This window comes from Halichoeres trimaculatus, unplaced genomic scaffold (genome assembly GCF_033239565.1).
Source record: "Halichoeres trimaculatus isolate MK-OKI-2021-1 unplaced genomic scaffold, fHalTri1.1 fHalTri1_scaffold_17, whole genome shotgun sequence".
Lineage (NCBI taxonomy): Eukaryota > Metazoa > Chordata > Actinopteri > Labriformes > Labridae > Halichoeres > Halichoeres trimaculatus.
In genome coordinates this window covers 1,997,300-2,016,545 of record NW_027437195.1, presented here as the reverse complement: position 1 = coordinate 2,016,545, position 19,246 = coordinate 1,997,300, and the positions used below count along the sequence as shown (strand labels likewise).

Sequence of the window (19,246 nt, the reverse complement as noted above, 5' to 3'; positions counted from 1 at the left end):
CAAGCAGGATAATAAAGGATACAAAATGATAATAATAAAGTCACAAATGATGAGGCGATGGACACATAGAAAGAAACTACCAAACTACCAAACTTCATAAACTTCACCGTGAATGTGCTTTGAGCAAAATAGCATGCAACATTGGACTCTGAGTAATTCTAGAAAGATACAGAATAACCATTCTGTAACAGCTGTAACACCAACCATACTTGTCCTGTGGTTTCATTATTTTAATTTTTTATTTATGTGGCTTGTATATGGTAAAAGGTGTCATTAATATAGTATTTAGTCCATTTCATAGCTTCAAATGAAACAGAATGCTCAAGAAGTACTACAGATCTGTTGTTGAATCCTCGAGTAAATAAAATTTTAAGTTCATCACAAAGCACTATTGCGTCTTAATTCAGGCAAAGTCATCAACTGCTGCTCTGGTCTTAAGTTGCTCTGAAGAGCTCAGGCTTAAGGTAGAATGCTATATAAGTTGTTACTTTATGGCATGCCATATGAAAACAGCCGCTTAAACTATTAGAACGTGTGTATTAGGTGATAATACATGATTACAAAGCTGGCGTAATGAGAGAGTGAGCCGTCAGAGAAACGTATGTAATAGTTCCTTTGCCAACTGCACAGTTCAGCCTCCTGTGGGACACAGACATACCTCGTCTTTCACGCTGTCTCATCTTTACTCTGTTTTGTTTTTCCTTTCTCCTTTGTTAAACTTTGACCTGGACAGGGACCACTGCAGGCTTTTCATATCCACGTCTCTTTCTGTTGCGCAGATAGTTTGTCGTAATCTTTTTATTTATTTGTTTGTGTGTGTGTGTTTAAACATACCCCGTATAGTTAAAGGATTCAACCGATCCCGTTGTTGCAGTCTAATGAAGTGAGCTATACCGGTTGTTTGTTTTTTTCTGTTATTGGACTTATTGGCCAGTTCTCTTTCATAATATTTCGCTCGATGTCTCACTATGGGATGCACGCCCCTGCTGCAGCCCTCAGAAGCATTAATCTCATTACGCCAATCCTGATTGGCTGGTGAAACGTGTCCGTCCGCCATAGGTAGAGTCCCCCTACCTTAAATACTTCATGCGGACGGCACCACGTCATTCAAACACCTCTTCTCACTCGGAGCATATCTCGCATCCTGGGCTAGCTAGCTTAACTGTCCACAGACGGATCTTATTTAGCTTCCGTCGCCGGACGCTAACTAGCTCTAGTTGTCGGTCACACCAGATCGATTTTTGTGCTATTCTTGCCTCTCCACGGCTTGGCTAGCACTTTATTCCTCGACGCCCCACCACGGCTTTCGAGTTTCAAGCTTTAGCACACCAGCTAATCTCTTTTGTACGGTTAGCACACCAGCTAATCTCCCGTTAAAACGTTAGCACACCAGCTAACTGCCTCGACTCCCTGCCTGCACACCAGCTTGCGAGGAATGGAGGCTAAAAACCCTCACACCAGAGGACAAGGAGACTCTGGGGCTCGTCCCTGTCGCTGTGGGAACAAGATTTCGAGCAGGGATCCACACCAGGTCTGCTCGAGCTGCCTAGGGCTGGAACACGCCCGGCTGGCTATCGATGTCCCTGGCTCGTGTCAACACTGTGCGGTGTTCACAATTAAGAGTCTCCATAGACGGCTAGCCCGCCAGGCTAGCCTGTCTGGAAATGACCCCTATCTCCCTTCCGACGGCGCCGCCGACAGAGACGAAGAGGAGAAAGGGGCCGTTGCGGTGTCGGCACCAGAGGCTAGCGCCAGCTGGGGCTCCCAGCTCGACCTAGCCGCGGTCCCTCCGCAGGAGGAAGACGTCCTGTTGCTGGACTATGGGGACGATGAAGATGACGCCTCGGAATACCTCATCTCAGAGGATGAAGAGGACGACATCTTCGCCACTCCAGCACAGGCTGCACAGCCCGCGCCCTTTGTCACCTCTGAGGATGGAGATGAGAGAAGCACACCAGCTTCTTCTCCTAGCTTGGACATGCTCGACGTGTGTAAACGCGCTGCAGCCCGGCTGGCCATCCCCTGGCCCTCTGTCGTAGCTGAGACCTCCAAATCCCGCTACGAAGGGAAGAAATTGCCCTCGGCCAAGGGCGTGACGAAGCAGCTTGTCCCTGTCTTCCCGGAGCTGCTGGATGAGATAGCGCGCTCGTGGAGAGACCGCCCTCACAGCAGCAGGAGCCCGATTCCCGGGGCCTCTTCCCTCGACTGTGAAGCGATGGAGAGCCGGGGTCTGCTCCGTATGCCTCCGATGGAGCCACTCGTTGCAGCGCATCTTCACCCGCGCCTGTCAGCGTTGTCCTCCAGGAGTCCCAGCCTGCCGTCCAAATCTGACCGTTTCCAGTCAGCCCTGACTGAGAAGGCGTACAGAGCGACGGCGCTCTCGGCCAGAGCGCTCAATGTCCTCTCCCTACTCACGGCTTATCAGGCAGAGTTAGGTGAGGATTTTGTGCAAACACAGGATCCCTCTGTCTGGGAGGAAATATCGGTCATCACCGACCTGTGTCTCCGTGTCCAACGCTGCGCGGTCCAGGCCACGGGAAAAGCGCTGGGTTCTATGGTGCTGCAGGAACGAGCACGGTGGCTCAACCTCGCACACCTATCAGACAGGGAAAAAGAGGAAATCCTGGACATGCCCATTGTCCCGGAGGGGATTTTTGGCTCCGCTCTGGACTCCATGCACCGGCGGTGTGAAGCCAAAAAGAAGGAGGATGAAGCTCTCCGGCTGTGCCACCCTAGAAAGCCCCCAGCTCCCTCTCCACCTGCGCAGCGTAAAAGCTTTGCGCAGGCTGCTTCCCAGGGTTCGCAGTTTAAAATTCCTAAACTGCCGAAGTCTCAGCTCGCCCCGGGCCCCCCGCCCGGCCGGACCAGCTGGCCTAAGAAACCCGAAGCCTCGGTAACGGCTCCGCCGGCACAGCCCGCGCAGCCTGTCTACAACCAGGCGTGGAAGAAGAAGAGAGCGGTCTGACCGCCCCTCTCTTCACCGGTGATGCAGCTGGATGTTCCCCGTTCTCCAGCTCCACCTGTTCGGCTTTTCAGCGTGCACTTAGGAGCCCACCACGCCCCTATCTCCCGGTTGCCACGGACCGTGCCGGTGCAACCCAGTAGAAGTGGACTGTTGACGACGGAGGGTTTTGCTGTTGCCCCTCTCTCATGTCCACAAGCACGCACAAACACACATATTTTCAGTTCGAAAATAAAAAGTGTCCCACTGTCGTATCCAGGCCGAGGGCCGAGGACGCAGTTCATAAACAAAGCCAAACAAAATGTGAAAATCCAAATAAACAGCGTGGTGGCGACACCCGCTGTCCCCCCTCGGTGGGAAGCCACGGCTTCCTCCGACGCCGGGGTAGTATGTGCTCCGCCGCCACGCTGTCCTCTCGGGCAGCAAAGTTCAGCGGCACTCGCAGGCTATGGCACTGTTCCACCAAGAGAGGGCGCCTCCGCACCACGGTGGGAGCCTCTCATGGTGGAGAGGCTGCAAGTGGCATCCACTCTCTCCCTCAGATGGGAGAAATGGGCCGCGCTTGCAGCCTCACCTTGGGTGTTAAAGACGATCACGAGGGGATACAGGCTGCAGTTTGCAGCAGTTCCCCCGCGATTCACCGGTGTAATACACTCACAGGCTCAGGGAGAATCAGCTCGAGTTTTACAGGAGGAAATCCTCTCTCTGTTAAACAAAGGAGCAATTTCTGTTGTACCTCCCGCAGAGAGTCAGAGCGGTTTTTACTCCAGGTATTTTCTGGTCCCCAAACGGGGGGGGAGCGGTATTCGCCCGATCCTGGATTTACGTGCTCTGAACAAATACCTCAGGAAATACAAATTCAGGATGCTGACACATGCATCGCTGCTGCGCCTCGTGCGACAGAGCGACTGGTTCACTTCTGTCGACCTGAAGGACGCGTATTTCCACATCCCAATTTATCCTCCTCACAGAAAGTATCTGAGATTCGCTTTCAGGGGGATCTGTTACAAGTACCGAGTACTCCCCTTCGGCCTATCTTTGAGCCCGAGGGTGTTTGTGCGGTGCACGGAAGCAGCAATAGCCCCGCTGAGACAGCAGGGCATCCGCTTGGCCACATATCTGGACGATTGGCTGCTGTTGGCACAATCGGAGCAGGAGGCCAGAGCGCACACGCGTATTGTCATACGACACCTAACCGATTTGGGTTTCGTGATAAACGCGGAAAAGAGCATGCTGTCCCCAGCACAGGATATAATCTTCCTGGGATTATTCCTGGACTCGGTGACGTTCACAGCGCGCCTCTCGGCGGACCGAGTGAACGGTTTCAGGGCGTGTCTCGCGCTTTTTCAGCCAGGCAAATCTGTTCAGTTCAGATTATGTCTTTGGTTACTAGGACTGAAGGCTTCTGCCATTCTCGTAGTCCGTCTGGGACGGCTCCACATGAGGGAGTTCCAACTTTGGGTGGCCTCATGTGGACTGGATCCCGTGCGTCATGGCGCGCGGAAAGTGTTGGTCACACTGGAATGCGTCAGGGCGCTGCGCCCCTGGAGAATCCCGTCCTTTCTGACCCAAGGGGTGCCCATGGGTTCCGTCCTGTCCAGGAAGGTGGTCACTACGGACGCCAGCCTGACAGGTTGGGGCGGGATTCACGAGGGCCGGTCTGTGAGGGGTCGCTGGTGTGTGAATCTTCAGCGTTCTCACATAAATTTTCTGGAGCTTTCGGCGGTGTTCCTCTCCCTGAAACACTTCCTTCCGTCTCTCATGGGTCATCACGTTCTAGTGAGGACGGACAATACAACGACCGTGGCGTATATCAACCGTCAGGGGGGGATTACGTTCCCGTCAGTTGCATATGCTAGCACGCAGACTGATCCTGTGGAGCCGCTTCCTCTCCCTGAGAGCGACGCACGTCCCGGGAGTCCTGAACACAGGCGCGGACCTGTTGTCCAGGGGCGCGCCAGTATACGGGGAGTGGACTCTGCACCCGGAAGTTGTGGAACAGATATGGACCCGGTTCGGTCGGGCCGTGGTGGATCTGTTCACGTCAAGAGAAAACACGCATTGCCCTCTGTTTTACTCTCTGCGCAGCATGGATGCTCCTCTAGGGGTAGACGCTCTAGCGCACGCTTGGCCGCACGAGCCTCTATACGCATTCCCGCCCCTGGCCTTGATACCCCCCACTCTGTCCAGAGTGAGGGAGCACGGCCATGCACTGATTTTGATAGCTCCACACTGGCCTGCGATGCATTGGCTGGCGGAGATTTATCAGCTGATGTGCGCTCAACCCTGGCAGCTCCCGCTGCGCAGGGACCTGCTATCGCAGGGGGGAGGGGCGATATTCCACCCGCACCCGGAGCGTCTGGCACTGTGGGCCTGGCCCCTGAGTGGTTAAATCTTTCAGCTGTGGGTCTTTCACAGCGGGTTATTTCCACTATACAAAGTGCTCGGGCCCCCTCCACTAGGTCTCTGTATGACTGTAAGTGGAGAGTGTTTGAGGGATGGTGTCACAGAAACGGCCACATCCCTTTTCAGTGTCCTGTGGGGGTGATATTATCATTCCTGCAGGACCTGATTGACAAACATAGGGCTTTCTCCACGGTTAAAGTGTACTTGGCAGCAATCGCTGCCTGTCACGTGGGGTTTGGAAAGCAAACAGCGAGCCAGCACCCGCTGGTTTGCCGCTTTATGAAGGGAGCGCGCAGGCTTCTCCCCGTGTCCAGACCGCTGGTGCCACCATGGGATCTGGCTGTGGTTCTGGAGGGGCTCAAGGGCCCTCCTTTTGAGCCATTGGAGGGAGCTAGCCTGAAACATGTGTCTCTCAAGACAGTGTTGTTGCTGGCTCTGGCTTCAGCTAAACGAGTCAGCGACATTCATGCGCTTTCGGTTCATCCCTCATGCGCTCAGCTCTTCCCGGGGGATGTGAGGATGATTTTGAAGCCCAACCCGGCTTTTGTGCCTAAGGTGGTGGGCTCATGTTCCCCTATTGACCTTGTGGCTTTTACTGCCTCACCAGGTGGGCAGCGGTCACATGCGTTATGTCCGGTCCGTGCGGTGCGCACTTATATGGATAGGACGAGGAGTGTCAGGAGGAGCGATCAGCTGTTCGTCTCCTGGGCTAATCCTCACAAGGGAAAACCTGTCACAAAGCAGCGTCTATCCCACTGGATGGTGGAGGCGATTGCTTTGGCTTATACGAGTCAGGGTTTGCAGCCTCCTGGGGGCCTGCGAGCGCACTCGACTCGGGGAGACTTCAGGGGAGTCTCTGTTCAGGACATTTGTGCTGCGGCGAGTTGGTCCTCGCCTCTCACTTTTGTTCGTTTCTATATGCTGGACGTCTCTGCTCCCTGCGTGGCACGAGCAGTTTTGCTGTCCTGATTTGAACGGAGTAATTTCCCCTGTAGGTTGGTGGACGCTTGATAAGCTTGTCTGGCAATACGGGAGCAACCATATCCCATAGTGAGACATCGAGCGAAATATTATGAAAGAGAACTTAAGGTTATTTACATAACCCCGGTTCTCTGAGTAATATGAGTGAGATGTCTCACCAGACAACCCTTCTTGCTTGGGCGAGTGAGAAGAGGTGCTTATCTTGAATGACGTGGTGCCGTCCGCATGAAGTATTTAAGGTAGGGGGACTCTACCTATGGCGGACGGACACGTTTCACCAGCCAATCAGGATTGGCGTAATGAGATTAATGCTTCTGAGGGCTGCAGCAGGGGCGTGCATCCCATAGTGAGACATCGAGCGAAATATTATGAAAGAGAACCGGGGTTATGTAAATAACCTTAAGTTTTTGATGATGTGTGTCTCGATCTTACTACAGCCACAAGTTATCTTTTCTAACCAAGCAGTTGCAAACAGCTCAAAGCAGCTGAGAGGAGCAGTGTGAGCCTCAGGTTACCCTTTGAGCCTTTAGCCCTGATTTATGCCTCTGTCTCTGGTAAGGTGACTGACCTAGACAACATGGTGTTAGTTTAAACACGTCTTTAATGATGATAATAATGATTAAAATCATCACTCAGATTTGACAGAGCAAAATGAATCCTAAGACGTATGTATGTCCTGCTCAAATCATGTGTTTCTTGATGTTCTATGCAGTTGAATGAATACATGAGTGCCCTTTATGCTTTCAGTGATAGGGTCTAACTGCAGGGTACATAAGTACAACGGAGGTATTCTCCTGAAAACACTCAGACCTGTTTTTAACCACCCCAAAGGCTTTGGCTTGTTTGTGATCTGAATACGCTGCATCTGGAGTACCTGCAGTGGCTGTTGTTGCTGTTGTTGGTGCCATAAACATGTTAGTTGGAGTGTGACCACACTATGCTTAAATATTTTCCTCAATCCTTTGAAGAAGTAATGGCTGTCAGTTTAGTCATTATGAATCAGTAGTTTTTACGACAGAGCAAAGTTGCTCAGGCTAAATAGGAAAACTGGCTAAATGCTGGAGTGTGGATGATGGGTTAAAGAAATGACGCCTGCACCTTTGAAAATCTTTATTGAGGCCCGTGGAGTTGCTGGAGTCTAGGGAGATGGAGAATGACTGACAGAGATCACTAGTCTGTCTCAGAGCTACCCAGGGAAAACCTCACCCATGCTGTCTTGCAGTGAGGGAACCCCGCCTACTACTGCGCCACCGTCCCGCCTCAGCTGTAAAAAGTGTTCACTGATTGCAACAAGAGTAACTGTGGATATATAGGGAGGCTTTTTCATACTGCAAAGATCTCAACACGTCTTCAGAATCTATGTTGAAGATGTGTCAAGACACAAACAGGTTACAGAAAACAGTGGAACCAGAGTGTCTGTTGTGTACTCCCACAGGAATTGAAACTGGAATGGAGGCCTGTAAGACCCACAAGGCCTGTAAGACCCACGAGACCTGTAAGACCCACGAGGCCTGTAAGACCCACGAGACCTGTAAGACCCACGAGGCCTGTAAGACCCACGAGGTGGGTGGACCACGCGTCACAGGGCTGTATGGCTGTGTGAGGCCTGTGTGAGAGAAGTTGTTTAATTCTGCTCATATAAGAATGTCCTGACAAGTAAGAGGTAAATTTACAGAGACTGGGACGGTGAAATTTTCATTTATAAATGAACAAGATCTCGCACTTCACATTGCTCTCTCAGTTTTTCACATTTTACTCACTGCTGTAAAGAATGTCTTGAGCCGACTGCTGGAGCTGAATGAGTCTCTAGTTGAGTCACAGTGGCCTGACACTGGCTCAAGGAGGGAAAGTGGTGGGTGAAAGAGGTCGTTTGTCACGTGTGGAGAAGTTGTTTCATATATTTTGCTCATAAAAGAATTTTATTCCATGATAGAGGACAAATTTGCTTTTCTCTTCTGCTGTGTTCAGACAGTAGGCCGATGGTAAGCTGAGAGCGGGTAAATTACCGATCCATTAGCCTGTGTGAAGGCAAGTTAGCTTTCTTTTAGCCTGTTTGCAGGAAAATTAGCTTTCTATTATCATGTTTGCAGGAAAATTAGCTTTCTATTAACCTGTTTGCAGGAAAATAGCTTTCTATCAGGCTAGCTGCAGGAAAATTAGCTTTCTATTAGCCTGTTTGCAGGAAAATAGCTTTCTATCAGGCTAGCTGCAGGAAAATTAGCTTTCTATTAGCCTGTTTGCAGGAAAACGAGCTTTCTATCAGGCTAACTTCAGGAACATTAGCTTCCTACTAGGCTAGCTGCAAGTAAATTTGTCAGCTATTGGGCTAGCTGCAGGAAAATTAGCTTTCTATCATGCTAGCTGCAGGTAAATTAGTCACCATCGGGCTAGCTGCAGGTAAATTAGCTTTCTATCAGGCTAACTGGTGGTAAATTAGCCATCTACTAGGCTAGCTGCAGGTAAATTAGCCATCTACTAGGCTAGCTGGAGGCAGGCTAGCTTTCAATGAGTGTGTTTGAAAGCAAGTTAGCTTTCTTTTAGCCTGTTTGCAGACATTTTAAAGCATTCAGCCACAAGTATTCTCCTCAAGTATTCAAATAATCATAGTTTTATATCAAAAGAATATTAAATATGCAATAGTGATGTATCTGGAACCTGAAGTTCCCACGGGTTTGGGCAACCCAAGTTCCCACTGGTGTGGGCACCCCAAAATTCCCACAGGTGGGGGAACCACAAGTTCCCACGGGTGGGGGGAGTTGATTGACAACATCAAGTGAGGGGGCGGGGTTTTTATGTAAATAATTGATTGACAACAACAGGTGGGGGGAGGGGGGGTGACCTCTTGACCTCTAGGGTCATAAATCACTTTTTGGCATGTTGCACGTACCTAAATTCTCTGAGGCTGAAAAACATGAAATATGGTTTAAAGCCAAGATGCTGAATATCAATGAGTTTAATGATGAAGTTAATGTGTGGTTGAAAAATGATGATGTTTCTGATGATGCTGAAAAAGAAATGGAGGTTCAGCTGCTCCACAATGTTTCAAACCTTTCAACTAATGTGTCTGACAAATCATCATGTGATAAAAGTCATCACAGCTCAAGGAGAGGTTGTTTATCTGTTTCATCCAAGTCAATTCAAGCAATGGCCCAAAAGGCTGCATTGGAGGCCCGTGCTGCTGCTCTGCAGAAAAAAAACACTTTTTGGAGGAACAAAGTGAACAGCTACGGAGACAAAGAAACAGCTGGAACTTGAGACGCAAACTGCAGCTTCCACTGCTAAAGCAGCAGTCTTAGCCAGCTGTGACGTACACAGCACAGTAACAAATGGATTCATACATGAAAAAGGTGATGCAGGACTATCCACACACAGCAGCTGTCACACAAACACAGCACTAGTCAGAAATGGCCACTTCCTGTTTCTAGGATTGATCCAAGAAGTCCAAGAACTTTGTCAAAGAGCTGAAACTGGCTTTAGCCTGTACATTTGAAAAGCTCTCATCTCTGCTTCAAATGAAGACGTACATGAGAAATATCCCGTCTGAGCGTCAGCCCCGTCCCTGACTGTTTCTGAAGATTAGACTAAAACTTGGAGAAATGTTCGAGTTTAGCATTCAGATGAGACGGAGCCTTAGATTTGAAGATCTGCTTCAATTTTAGCCTCAAAAAAAGAAGCAGATGTAAAATCTTCTCTGACTGCAGACTACATTCAGGACATTTATCATCAAAAGATGAACTCAAGAAAATCTTCAACTCAACTTGATTAATGTAAGGAATGTCTGTACAAAGTCAACTTCCTTTGTTCAACATGTCAGAGCAACAGGAAGAACAGAGAGTCAGTGAACTGACCTCAGAGTCTGCAGTCTGCAGAGAGGACTCTCCAGAAACCCACACAGATGATCCACTCCTGAATCCTGCAGACAGTTGGAGCTCAGGTCCAGCTCTCTGAGATGGGAGGGGTTGGACTTCAGAGCAGAGGCCAGAGAAGCACAGCTGATATCTGACAAACTGCAGCTCTTCAATCTGAGAGAAAAAGAAATGATGTGAGTTGATAAATCCTTCAGTGTTTAATAATGTGTTGAGAGTTGAAGAAGATGAAATGTGAGAGTCCAAACAGCTGAAGCCAACATTTCTCAGTGTTTCTGTTTCTCCCTCTCCTTTGGACTAACTCAGGGATTTAACGTGGTCAGAGTCTGATCCAGATCTGTAGATAACAGAAACACACACACAGCTGTGGTTCATACATGGCTGGAGTCGAGGAAAGGGATACAGGTGTGCTCACCAGGTGAGAGGGTGTGTTTTTTGTGACTGGATGAGCTCACAGTTCTTTGACCGTGTCAAACCTCTTTGTTTTGTGTTCTTGGTTATGATTAGAATAAAAAGAGCAAAATCAAGAAGGCAAAAATGCAAAAATCCTGGAAAACTAAAGTGAATAAAGTCAGCAAATACAAAAGCGATTATTGCTGAACTAATGACAGACAGAAAATGCAAAAAAAAAGAACAACAATAAACATTTATAAAGCTCAAATGTTCATGACACTTTGTTGGCTTTGTTGCCTTGAAAAAGAAATGGAGGTTCAGCTGCTCCACAATGTTTCAAACCTTTCAACTAATGTGTCTGACAAATCATCATGTGATAAAAGTCATCACAGCTCAAGGAGAGGTTGTTTATCTGTTTCATCCAAGTCAATTCAAGCAATGGCCCAAAAGGCTGCATTGGAGGCCCGTGCTGCTGCTCTGCAGAAAAAAACACTTTTTGGAGGAACAAAGTGAACAGCTACGGAGACAAAGAAACAGCTGGAACTTGAGACGCAAACTGCAGCTTCCACTGCTAAAGCAGCAGTCTTAGCCAGCTGTGACGGACACAGCACAGTAACACATGGATTCATACATGAAAAAGGTGATGCAGGACTATCCACACACAGCAGCTGTCACACAAACACAGCACTAGTCAGAAATGTCCACTTCCTGTTTCTAGGATTGATCCAAGAAGTCCAAGAACTTTGTCAAAGAGCTGAAACTGGCTTTAGCCTGTACATTTGAAAAGCTCTCATCTCTGCTTCAAATGAAGACGTACATGAGAAATATCCCGTCTGAGCGTCAGCCCCGTCCCTGACTGTGTCTGTGAGCAGAGGACGCTCAGCTGAGAGGAGACCACTGAGTCTGATATGAAGCAAATCACTGAAGACAAGAAGAAAAGTGGACTTTTTCTGCAGAGAGCTGAGGGATTGTCATCAGGAGCTTTGTTTAGGTCTCAGATTTACAGATAGGAACACAAACATTGATGAGAAAGGAAAGAGAATCAATAGAAAGCTCCAATGAGTTCAGAGGATCTTCTGGATCCAGATGGGACTATTAGAGAAAAGTCTCCACATTCTTTGGATTTATCTGAGAAAAGGTCTGACAGTAGTTTGTCTGCAGGACTTTTAGAAATCCCTGTGTCTGCTAAGGCCTGTGGAGTCCTCTGTGTCTTCAGTGGGTACTTCATGTGTGCTGGGACAGTGAAATTCCTGATACTAACGGCCTTGAACCACCTGCAGCAGAGTCAGAAGTGAGGCCTACTCTTCCAGCAGCAGCGTGTGCCTCTACAGCAGAGAGAGCCACACTTAGAGTTTGATGTCTCTTGGTAGGGGATGTCCAGGACTGTCCTTTGTGTGTGTGTCTCACGTGTACTGGACAGAGACATTTGTAGGGGATGACCTTTAATTACAAAAACAAAAAGATATCTTTGCAAACAGCCAGTTAAAAAGTGTTAAAGAAAGGAGGGTTGTCTTGAAGGTCTTTGACATGATTAAAAACACTTCATTTGATCCCTATCAGACCTGCTGCACTTGCTGTAAATCTCCACTTTTTCATTTCTGAAGAAGAAGAAGAAATAAATGATCAAGCTTGCTGACCCTCTCAGCTTTGCTTTGGATTCTTCATTCTTGATTTTTGCTCCAACAGTTAGTGCATTTTTGAAGATTAGACTTTGATTCAACACTTGGTGAGTTTCTGAAGATTAGACTAAAAATTAAGCGTAGCGTTAGTTCAGGCAGGTCATGACGTCAAGCTCTAACAACATAGCTGTCATCATCAGTGCAGATCAGCTGATGGCTCGGCTGACTCCCGTGTCCACCTCCTATTGGAAAACTGCTTTTATAGCGGGCTATTTAAGCTGCTCCTGTCAAACCTACTTCCTGCTTCCTCTGCTGGCACTTCACAGTCAAGCCCCCTTATGAAGAGAAGTTTGCTCCTGCTCGTTCTTATCTTGCTGCTCCTCCTGCTCGCCTCTCGCCCACGATGAAGACCCGTGGCACTTCGATGATGTCACGGTAGAACCTCGTCAAAATTCTGATCCAGAAGAAGCCATCAATGACAGAATGGGCTCTTTCTGTTCGTCGTAGCTCCCGTTTGGCAGGTAGATGTCATATCCCAGACGTTCCTTTGTTAACTGACTGGCCAATTCCTAAACTATTGGAGTTCCTGTTTGTCAACGATGTTACCGCTCCAGTCGGAGCTTCCCATCAAGAACTGTTCGCCCTGTTTCTTAAGTGTGCTGGGTTTCCACCCGTTGAAAAACGTCCTGTCTCCGCTCCCCGGAAGGCTCCGGCGTAAACACTGCTCTCAGGACGCAGTCGTTGCTCCGTCTCCAGCCGCTGCCCCGCCGGCTAAAAAAGTCCGACCGCCGACCTCAGCAGTCGCCCCCTCAGATCCGGTAAACGACGCTGTTCTGGCAGCGCTGTCTTCCATCCAGTCATCCCTCTCCAGCATGAACTCAAGGATTCAGACCTTAGAGGCCAACGCTTCATTTTCCAACTCCGTGGTCCAGTCCAACGTGTTTTCATCCGGGAACCTGCTGCCTCTTCCTCGACACAGGCCTGTGACGTCACACCGGCACTCCTCGACGGCTTCACAATCCCGCGCAGGACCCTGGGAAGTGCAGTCCCGATCTCATCTGGCGTTCCATTCTACCCCCCTGCTGCTGCCATCTCCTGCAACTTGAGAAGCCAGATCCTTGCAGGTAATGACATTAATCTTGTCAAAATCCTGCTGTGCTCAGAAGCCAGTGATAAGCATGTGGTAGATTGTGGCGATGTGTCTGTGATGTTAAAGGAAAGTGACCCCACACTTTCTAAGACTCTGACATTATTATTCAGAGACGTAATCTGCGAAGTCTATCCATCCCGTCGAGCTGAACTAGACACTTATCTGGCCATCATTGCAGATCTCGCCATGACTTACGGTGGGACTCTATTCCATGAATACCACAAATCTTTTTCTGCGAAGGCTGCTATGTTCATCCAGAGGTTTAACCAAAGACTGGACTGATCTGTGGTTGACCTGGCTCTAATTAGCAGGCACTGCACTGGCCGCCAAGCTCTTTCCTGCTCTATTTGTAGTTCATTCTCACACTCCTCCAACATGTGTCCCAAATCTGTGGCTGTAGTCCATCCGCCGGCAGGCCCAAAAACCAATGAGGATAAGGTGTCACCTTTTTGGACTTTGTTATGTCACAATTTCAATGAAAGTGTATGCAAATTTGTAAACTGTAAATATATTCATGCTTGCAGCTACTGTGGGGACAGCCATCCAAAATCTGTGTGCCCCAGACGAACTCGCTTTGTGAGGAAGGGAATGAGAAAATAAAACCTTCAACTCCAGTCAACGTGGCTGAGCTGGGGAAGGCTTTGGAGAAGCATCCAAACCGCTGCTTTGTCAATTATTTGTTAACTGGACTGGTTCAAGGATTCATGGCTGGTTTGCTGTGGCTGCCTAAAGTGTCTTTTTCATGTTGTAATCTGCAGTCTGCCCTGAAAGAGCCTGAGATTGTTGATACTTTGTTGGAAAAAGAAGTCAGGAAAGGTTTCATGATCGGACCTCTGGATAAATTTCCATTCCCCATATCACGTATCAGCCCTTTAGGTGTCGCTACTCGGAAATATTCTGGTAAAAAGCGTCTCATCATAGATCTATCAGCTCCGCATCATGTCGAGGTCCAAAGCATCAACAGTCTGATTCTGATTCAGCCGTTCTCTCTGACCTACGCTTCAATCGATGATGCCATTAAGCTCATTAAACAAGCAGGTCGTGGAGCGTGGTTATCAAAGGCCGACATCATAGACGCGTTTAAAGTCATGCCTCTACACCCTTCTCAATGGCACCTGTTCGGCGTTAAATGGAGACAAAAATTGTATTTTGCAGTTAGGTTCACCTTTGGATGTCGCAGCAGTCCAAAAATTTTCAACACATTGTCAGAAGCGCTCTGCTGGATTCTTTTAAATAACTGCAAACTGCCATTCGTGCTTCATCTGTTAGATGACTTTTTGCTTGTAGATTATCCTTACACCAAGCCAGATCATGCAATCTCCACACTTGGAGATACTTTTAAAAAACTGGGAGTCCCCCTATCAGAGGAGAAAACTTCAGGTCCACTTAAAGTTATCGAATTTCTGGGTATCCAATTAGACAGTGTTCTCATGCAAGCTTCCCTGCCTCTCGAGAAATTAAATCGCATCAGAGAAATTATGAAAGAACAAGTTTCAAAATGCATTTCTAAAAGAGATCTGCTTTCCCTTTTAGGTCATCTCAATTTTGCCATGCGCGTGATTCCTCAAGGCCGTTCATTCATATCCAGGCTTCTTGGCCTCTCAAAATCAGTTGAAAAACTTCATGACACAGTAACTCTGGATGAAGGATGCAGATCAGAGCTCCGGTTCTGGTCTTTGCTTCTCGAGAAATGGAATGGCATTTCGTTTTTCTATAACGATTATTTGGAATCATCTTTGGCCATAAGATTATTCACCGATGCAGCTCCCTCCGTAGGTTTTGGGGGGTTCTTCGATAACCAGTGGTTCGCTGAGGCATGGCCAAAAGAATTGTCATCTCTGCCAGCAAGTGCTTCTTCTTCTGCTCTTATGGAAATATACCCAATTGTCATAGCTTGTCTTCTCTGGGGAAAATCCTGGTCTAGGAAGAGAATCATTTTCCTTTGCGATAACGAAGCAGCTGTTCATATCATAAACAAAGGGCGTTCCTCTATTCCATTCATTAACAGATTCTTAAGACGTATCACCTGGGAATCCATGCTGAAGAACTTTCATATTCGTGCAGCCCACATTCCAGGGTTAGACAATAAGGTTGCTGATGCTCTTTCTCGATTTGAATTTCAGAAATTCCACAGACTGTGTCCGGACGCGGCGCCATCCAGCCTGCCTTGCCCTCCCTTCCACCATACGGTGCTAGATTAGACAACACCTTGCAATCATTCATGCTGTCAGCCGCTCGCTATATGCGTTCGGGTTTAGCTAAACCCACATTAAAAATGTATGACTCTGCATGGTCCTATTTCACCGCATTTTGTTCCTCCTTTTCTGTTGCAATTCTTCCTATAAGTATTCCCATTGTTTGTGCATTCCTGGTTCACTGTTTCGAGTCCCGCAAAATGCAGCCGTCCTCCATCAAAGGCCTCCTCGCAGGTGTCCAGTTTCACCTGCGTTGCTTGGATCCGTCTACCTTCAGTTTACTTGAAAATCCATCCATTAAGCTTCTTCTAAACAGCTTTAAAAGAGAGAAACCACAAGGCAATGACATTCGTCTCCCTTTCACTCCTGCACTTTTGCATAAATTAATCTCTCACTTAAGGAAGGGGTGCTTTGATCCATACACTGACTCACTGTTAGAAACGGTCTTCCTCACGGCTTTTTATGGGTTTTTAAGGTGCAGTGAATTCACAACACAATCACGATCCTTTGATCTTTCTCAAGACCTCATCATTAATGACGTAGTTATACATAGCCATTACTTTTCTGTTTTCTTGAAACATTCTAAGACTGATAGAGATAGGAGAGGAGCATCAGTTATAATTTCTCAAACTAACTCTGACTTTTGTCCTATGTCTTCCATGGTCCGCTATCTGGGGAGCTGTGCCCAGGCCAGTCCTCAGGAGCTGCTGTTTGTCACGGAGGGAGGAGAGCCCATGTCACGAGCTTGGTTCACATCACGTCTTCGTCTCCTGTGCCAACTTTGTGGTCTCCCTCCAGAACGCTATACGCCTCATTCATTCCGCATAGGAGCAGCAACAGCAGCGGCTATGGTTGCTCCCGTATCCACCCTAAAAGCCATGGGTAGATGGTCTTCCTCAGTATTTGAACATTATCTGCGCCCTGGCAACAAAGCCATCTTAGATGCTCAAAAAGTCATGAGCCTTTCATTGTAATTTCATTCGATGTAATTAAATAGTTTCGCAGGTAAAATTGTTTTATCTAATTCTTTATCAGGCTGAAGGGTTATGGAAGGCTTACTCCCTATTTAAATTTATAAGCAGTAAATTAGTGAATAGATTAACAATACCAATAGTAAATTCAACCCTAAATAGCTTCCTGGCATCTCCATGCAGATAGGTTGGCACTGCTGGTATGGTCGTTTTGGGTTTTTTTTATTTTGCTGCTGCTCTCCCTGTTTATGCCGTTCATGATGGCTCATGATGGGCAGGAAGGTGTGCTCTTCCTGCCTCAGGCTTTCCACGCAAGCGCGTGGAAGAGCAGGGAGTTCCAGAATGGAACCATACTGCCAAATGAAAATTGTGAAAGTTAATAAAGTTTATTTTTGACAAAGTGGTCCTGACTGAAATTAAGCGTAGCGTTAGTTCAGGCAGGTCACGACGTCAAGCTCTAACAACATAGCTGTCATCATCGGTGCAGATCAGCTGATGGCTCGGCTGACTCCCGTGTCCACCTCCTATTGGAAAACTGCTTTTAGAGCAGGCTATTTAAGCTGCTCCTGTCAAACCTACTTCCTGCTTCCTCTGCTGGCACTTCACAACCCACCTCCACCCCAGCTCCTCCTGTCATTTTATTCATGTTTGCTCTGCTCTGTCTGGGTTTTTATTTTGCTGCTGGGCTCCCTGTTTATGCCATTCATGATGGCTCATGATGGGCAGGAAGGTGTGCTCTTCCTGCCTCAGGCTTTCCACGCAAGCGCGTGGAAGAGCAGGGAGTCCCAGAACAGAACCATACCGCCAAATGAAAATTTTGCAAGTTATAAAGTTTATTTTTGACAAAGTGGTCCTGACTGAACTTGGAGAAATGTTAGAGTTTAGCATTCAGATGAGATGGAGCCTCAGATTTGAAGATCTGCTTCAACTTTAGCCTCAAAAAAAGAAGAAAGTGTCAAATCTTCTCTGACTGCAGACTACATTCAGGACATTTATCATCAAAAGATGAACTCGTGAAATTCTCCAACTTAACTTGATCAATGTGAGGAATGTCTGAACAAAGTCAACTTCCTTTGTTCAACATGTCAGAGCAACAGGAAGAACAGAGAGTCAGTGAACTGACTTCAGAGTCTGCAGTCTGCAGAGAGGACTCTCCAGAAACCCACACAGATGATCCACTCCTGAATCCTTCAGACTGTTCCTGGTCAGGTCCAGCTCTCTGAGATGGGAGGGGTCGGACTTCAGAGCAGAGGCCAGAGAAGCACAGCTGATATCTGACAAACTGCAGGTCTCCAATCTGAAAGAAAAAGAAATGGTGTGAGTTGATAAATCCTTCAGTGTTTAATAATGTGTTGAGAGTTGAATACGATGAAATGTGAGAGTCCAAACAGCTGAAGCCAACATTTCTCAGTGTTTCTGTTTCTCCCTCTCCTTTGGACTTACTCAGGGATTTAACGTGGTCAGAGTCTGATCTAGATCTGTAGATAACAGAAACACACACACAGCTGTGGTTCATACATGGCTGGAGTCTAGGAAAGGGATACAGGTGTGCTCACCAGGTGAGAGGGTGTGTTTTTTGTGACTGGATGAGCTCACAGTTCTTTGACCGTGTCAAACCTCTTTGTTTTGTGTTCTTGGTTATTATTAAAATAAAAAGAGCAAAATCAAGAAGGCAAAAATGCAAAAATCCAGGAAAACTTAAGTGAATAAAGTCAGGAAAATAAAGCCACTTGTTGCTGAACTAATGACAGACAGAAATACTAAAAAAGAACAACATACATTTAAACAGCTCAAACTGGTGTGTGACTGAGCTCAAAATGTTCATGGCACTTTATTGGCTTTGTTGCCAGAAAAAGAGGCTGAAAAACATGAAATATGGTTTAAAGTCAAGATGCTGAATATCAATGAGTTTAGGGATGAAGTTAATGTGTGGTTGAAAAATGATGATGTTTCTGATGATGCTGAAAAAGAAATGGAGGTTCAGCTGCTCCACAATGTTTCAAACCTTTCAACTAATGTGTCTGACAAATCATCATGTGATAAAAGTCATCACAGCTCAAGGAGTGGTTGTTTATCTGTTTCATCCAAGTCAATTCAAGCAATGGCCCAAAAGGCTGCATTGGAGGCCCGTGCTGCTGCTCTGCAGAAAAAAACACTTTTTGGAGGAACAAAGTGAACAGCTACAGAGACAAAGAAACAGCTGGAACTTGAGACGCAAACTGCAGCTTCCACTGCTAAAGCAGCAGTCTTAGCCAGCTGTGACGGACACAGCACAGTAACAAATGGATTCATACATGAAAAAGGTGATGCAGGACTATCCACACACAGCAGCTGTCAGACAAACACAGCACCAGTCAGAAATGGCCACTTCCTGTTTCTAGGATTGATTTCAGTCCAAAAACTTTGTCAAAGAGCTGAAACTGGCTTTAGCCTGAACATTTGAAAAGCTCTCATCTCTGCTTCAAATGAAGACGTACATGAGAAATATCCCGTCTGAGCGTCAGCCCCGTCCCTGACTGTGTCTGTGAGCAGAGGACGCTCAGCTGAGAGGAGACCACTGAGTCTGATATGAAGCAAATCACTGAAGACAAGAAGAAAAGTGGACTTTTTTCTGCAGAGAGCTGAGGGATTGTCATCAGGAGCTTTGTTTAGGTCTCAGATTTACAGACAGGAACACAAACATTGATGAGAAAGGAAAGAGAA

General features: G+C 47.4%; 1 protein-coding gene across 1 annotated transcript in view; it reads right to left on the bottom strand.

The window, feature by feature from the left end:
* LOC141806823 (protein NLRC3-like) overlaps positions 1-19,246 on the bottom strand; it is a 56,436-nt gene that overhangs the window by 8,357 nt on the left and 28,833 nt on the right. Inside the window, exon 11 of the mRNA XM_074692504.1 lies at positions 10,198-10,371. Coding sequence (XP_074548605.1) covers positions 10,198-10,371 — 174 coding nt within the window. The remainder of the gene's footprint in view (positions 1-10,197; positions 10,372-19,246) is intronic.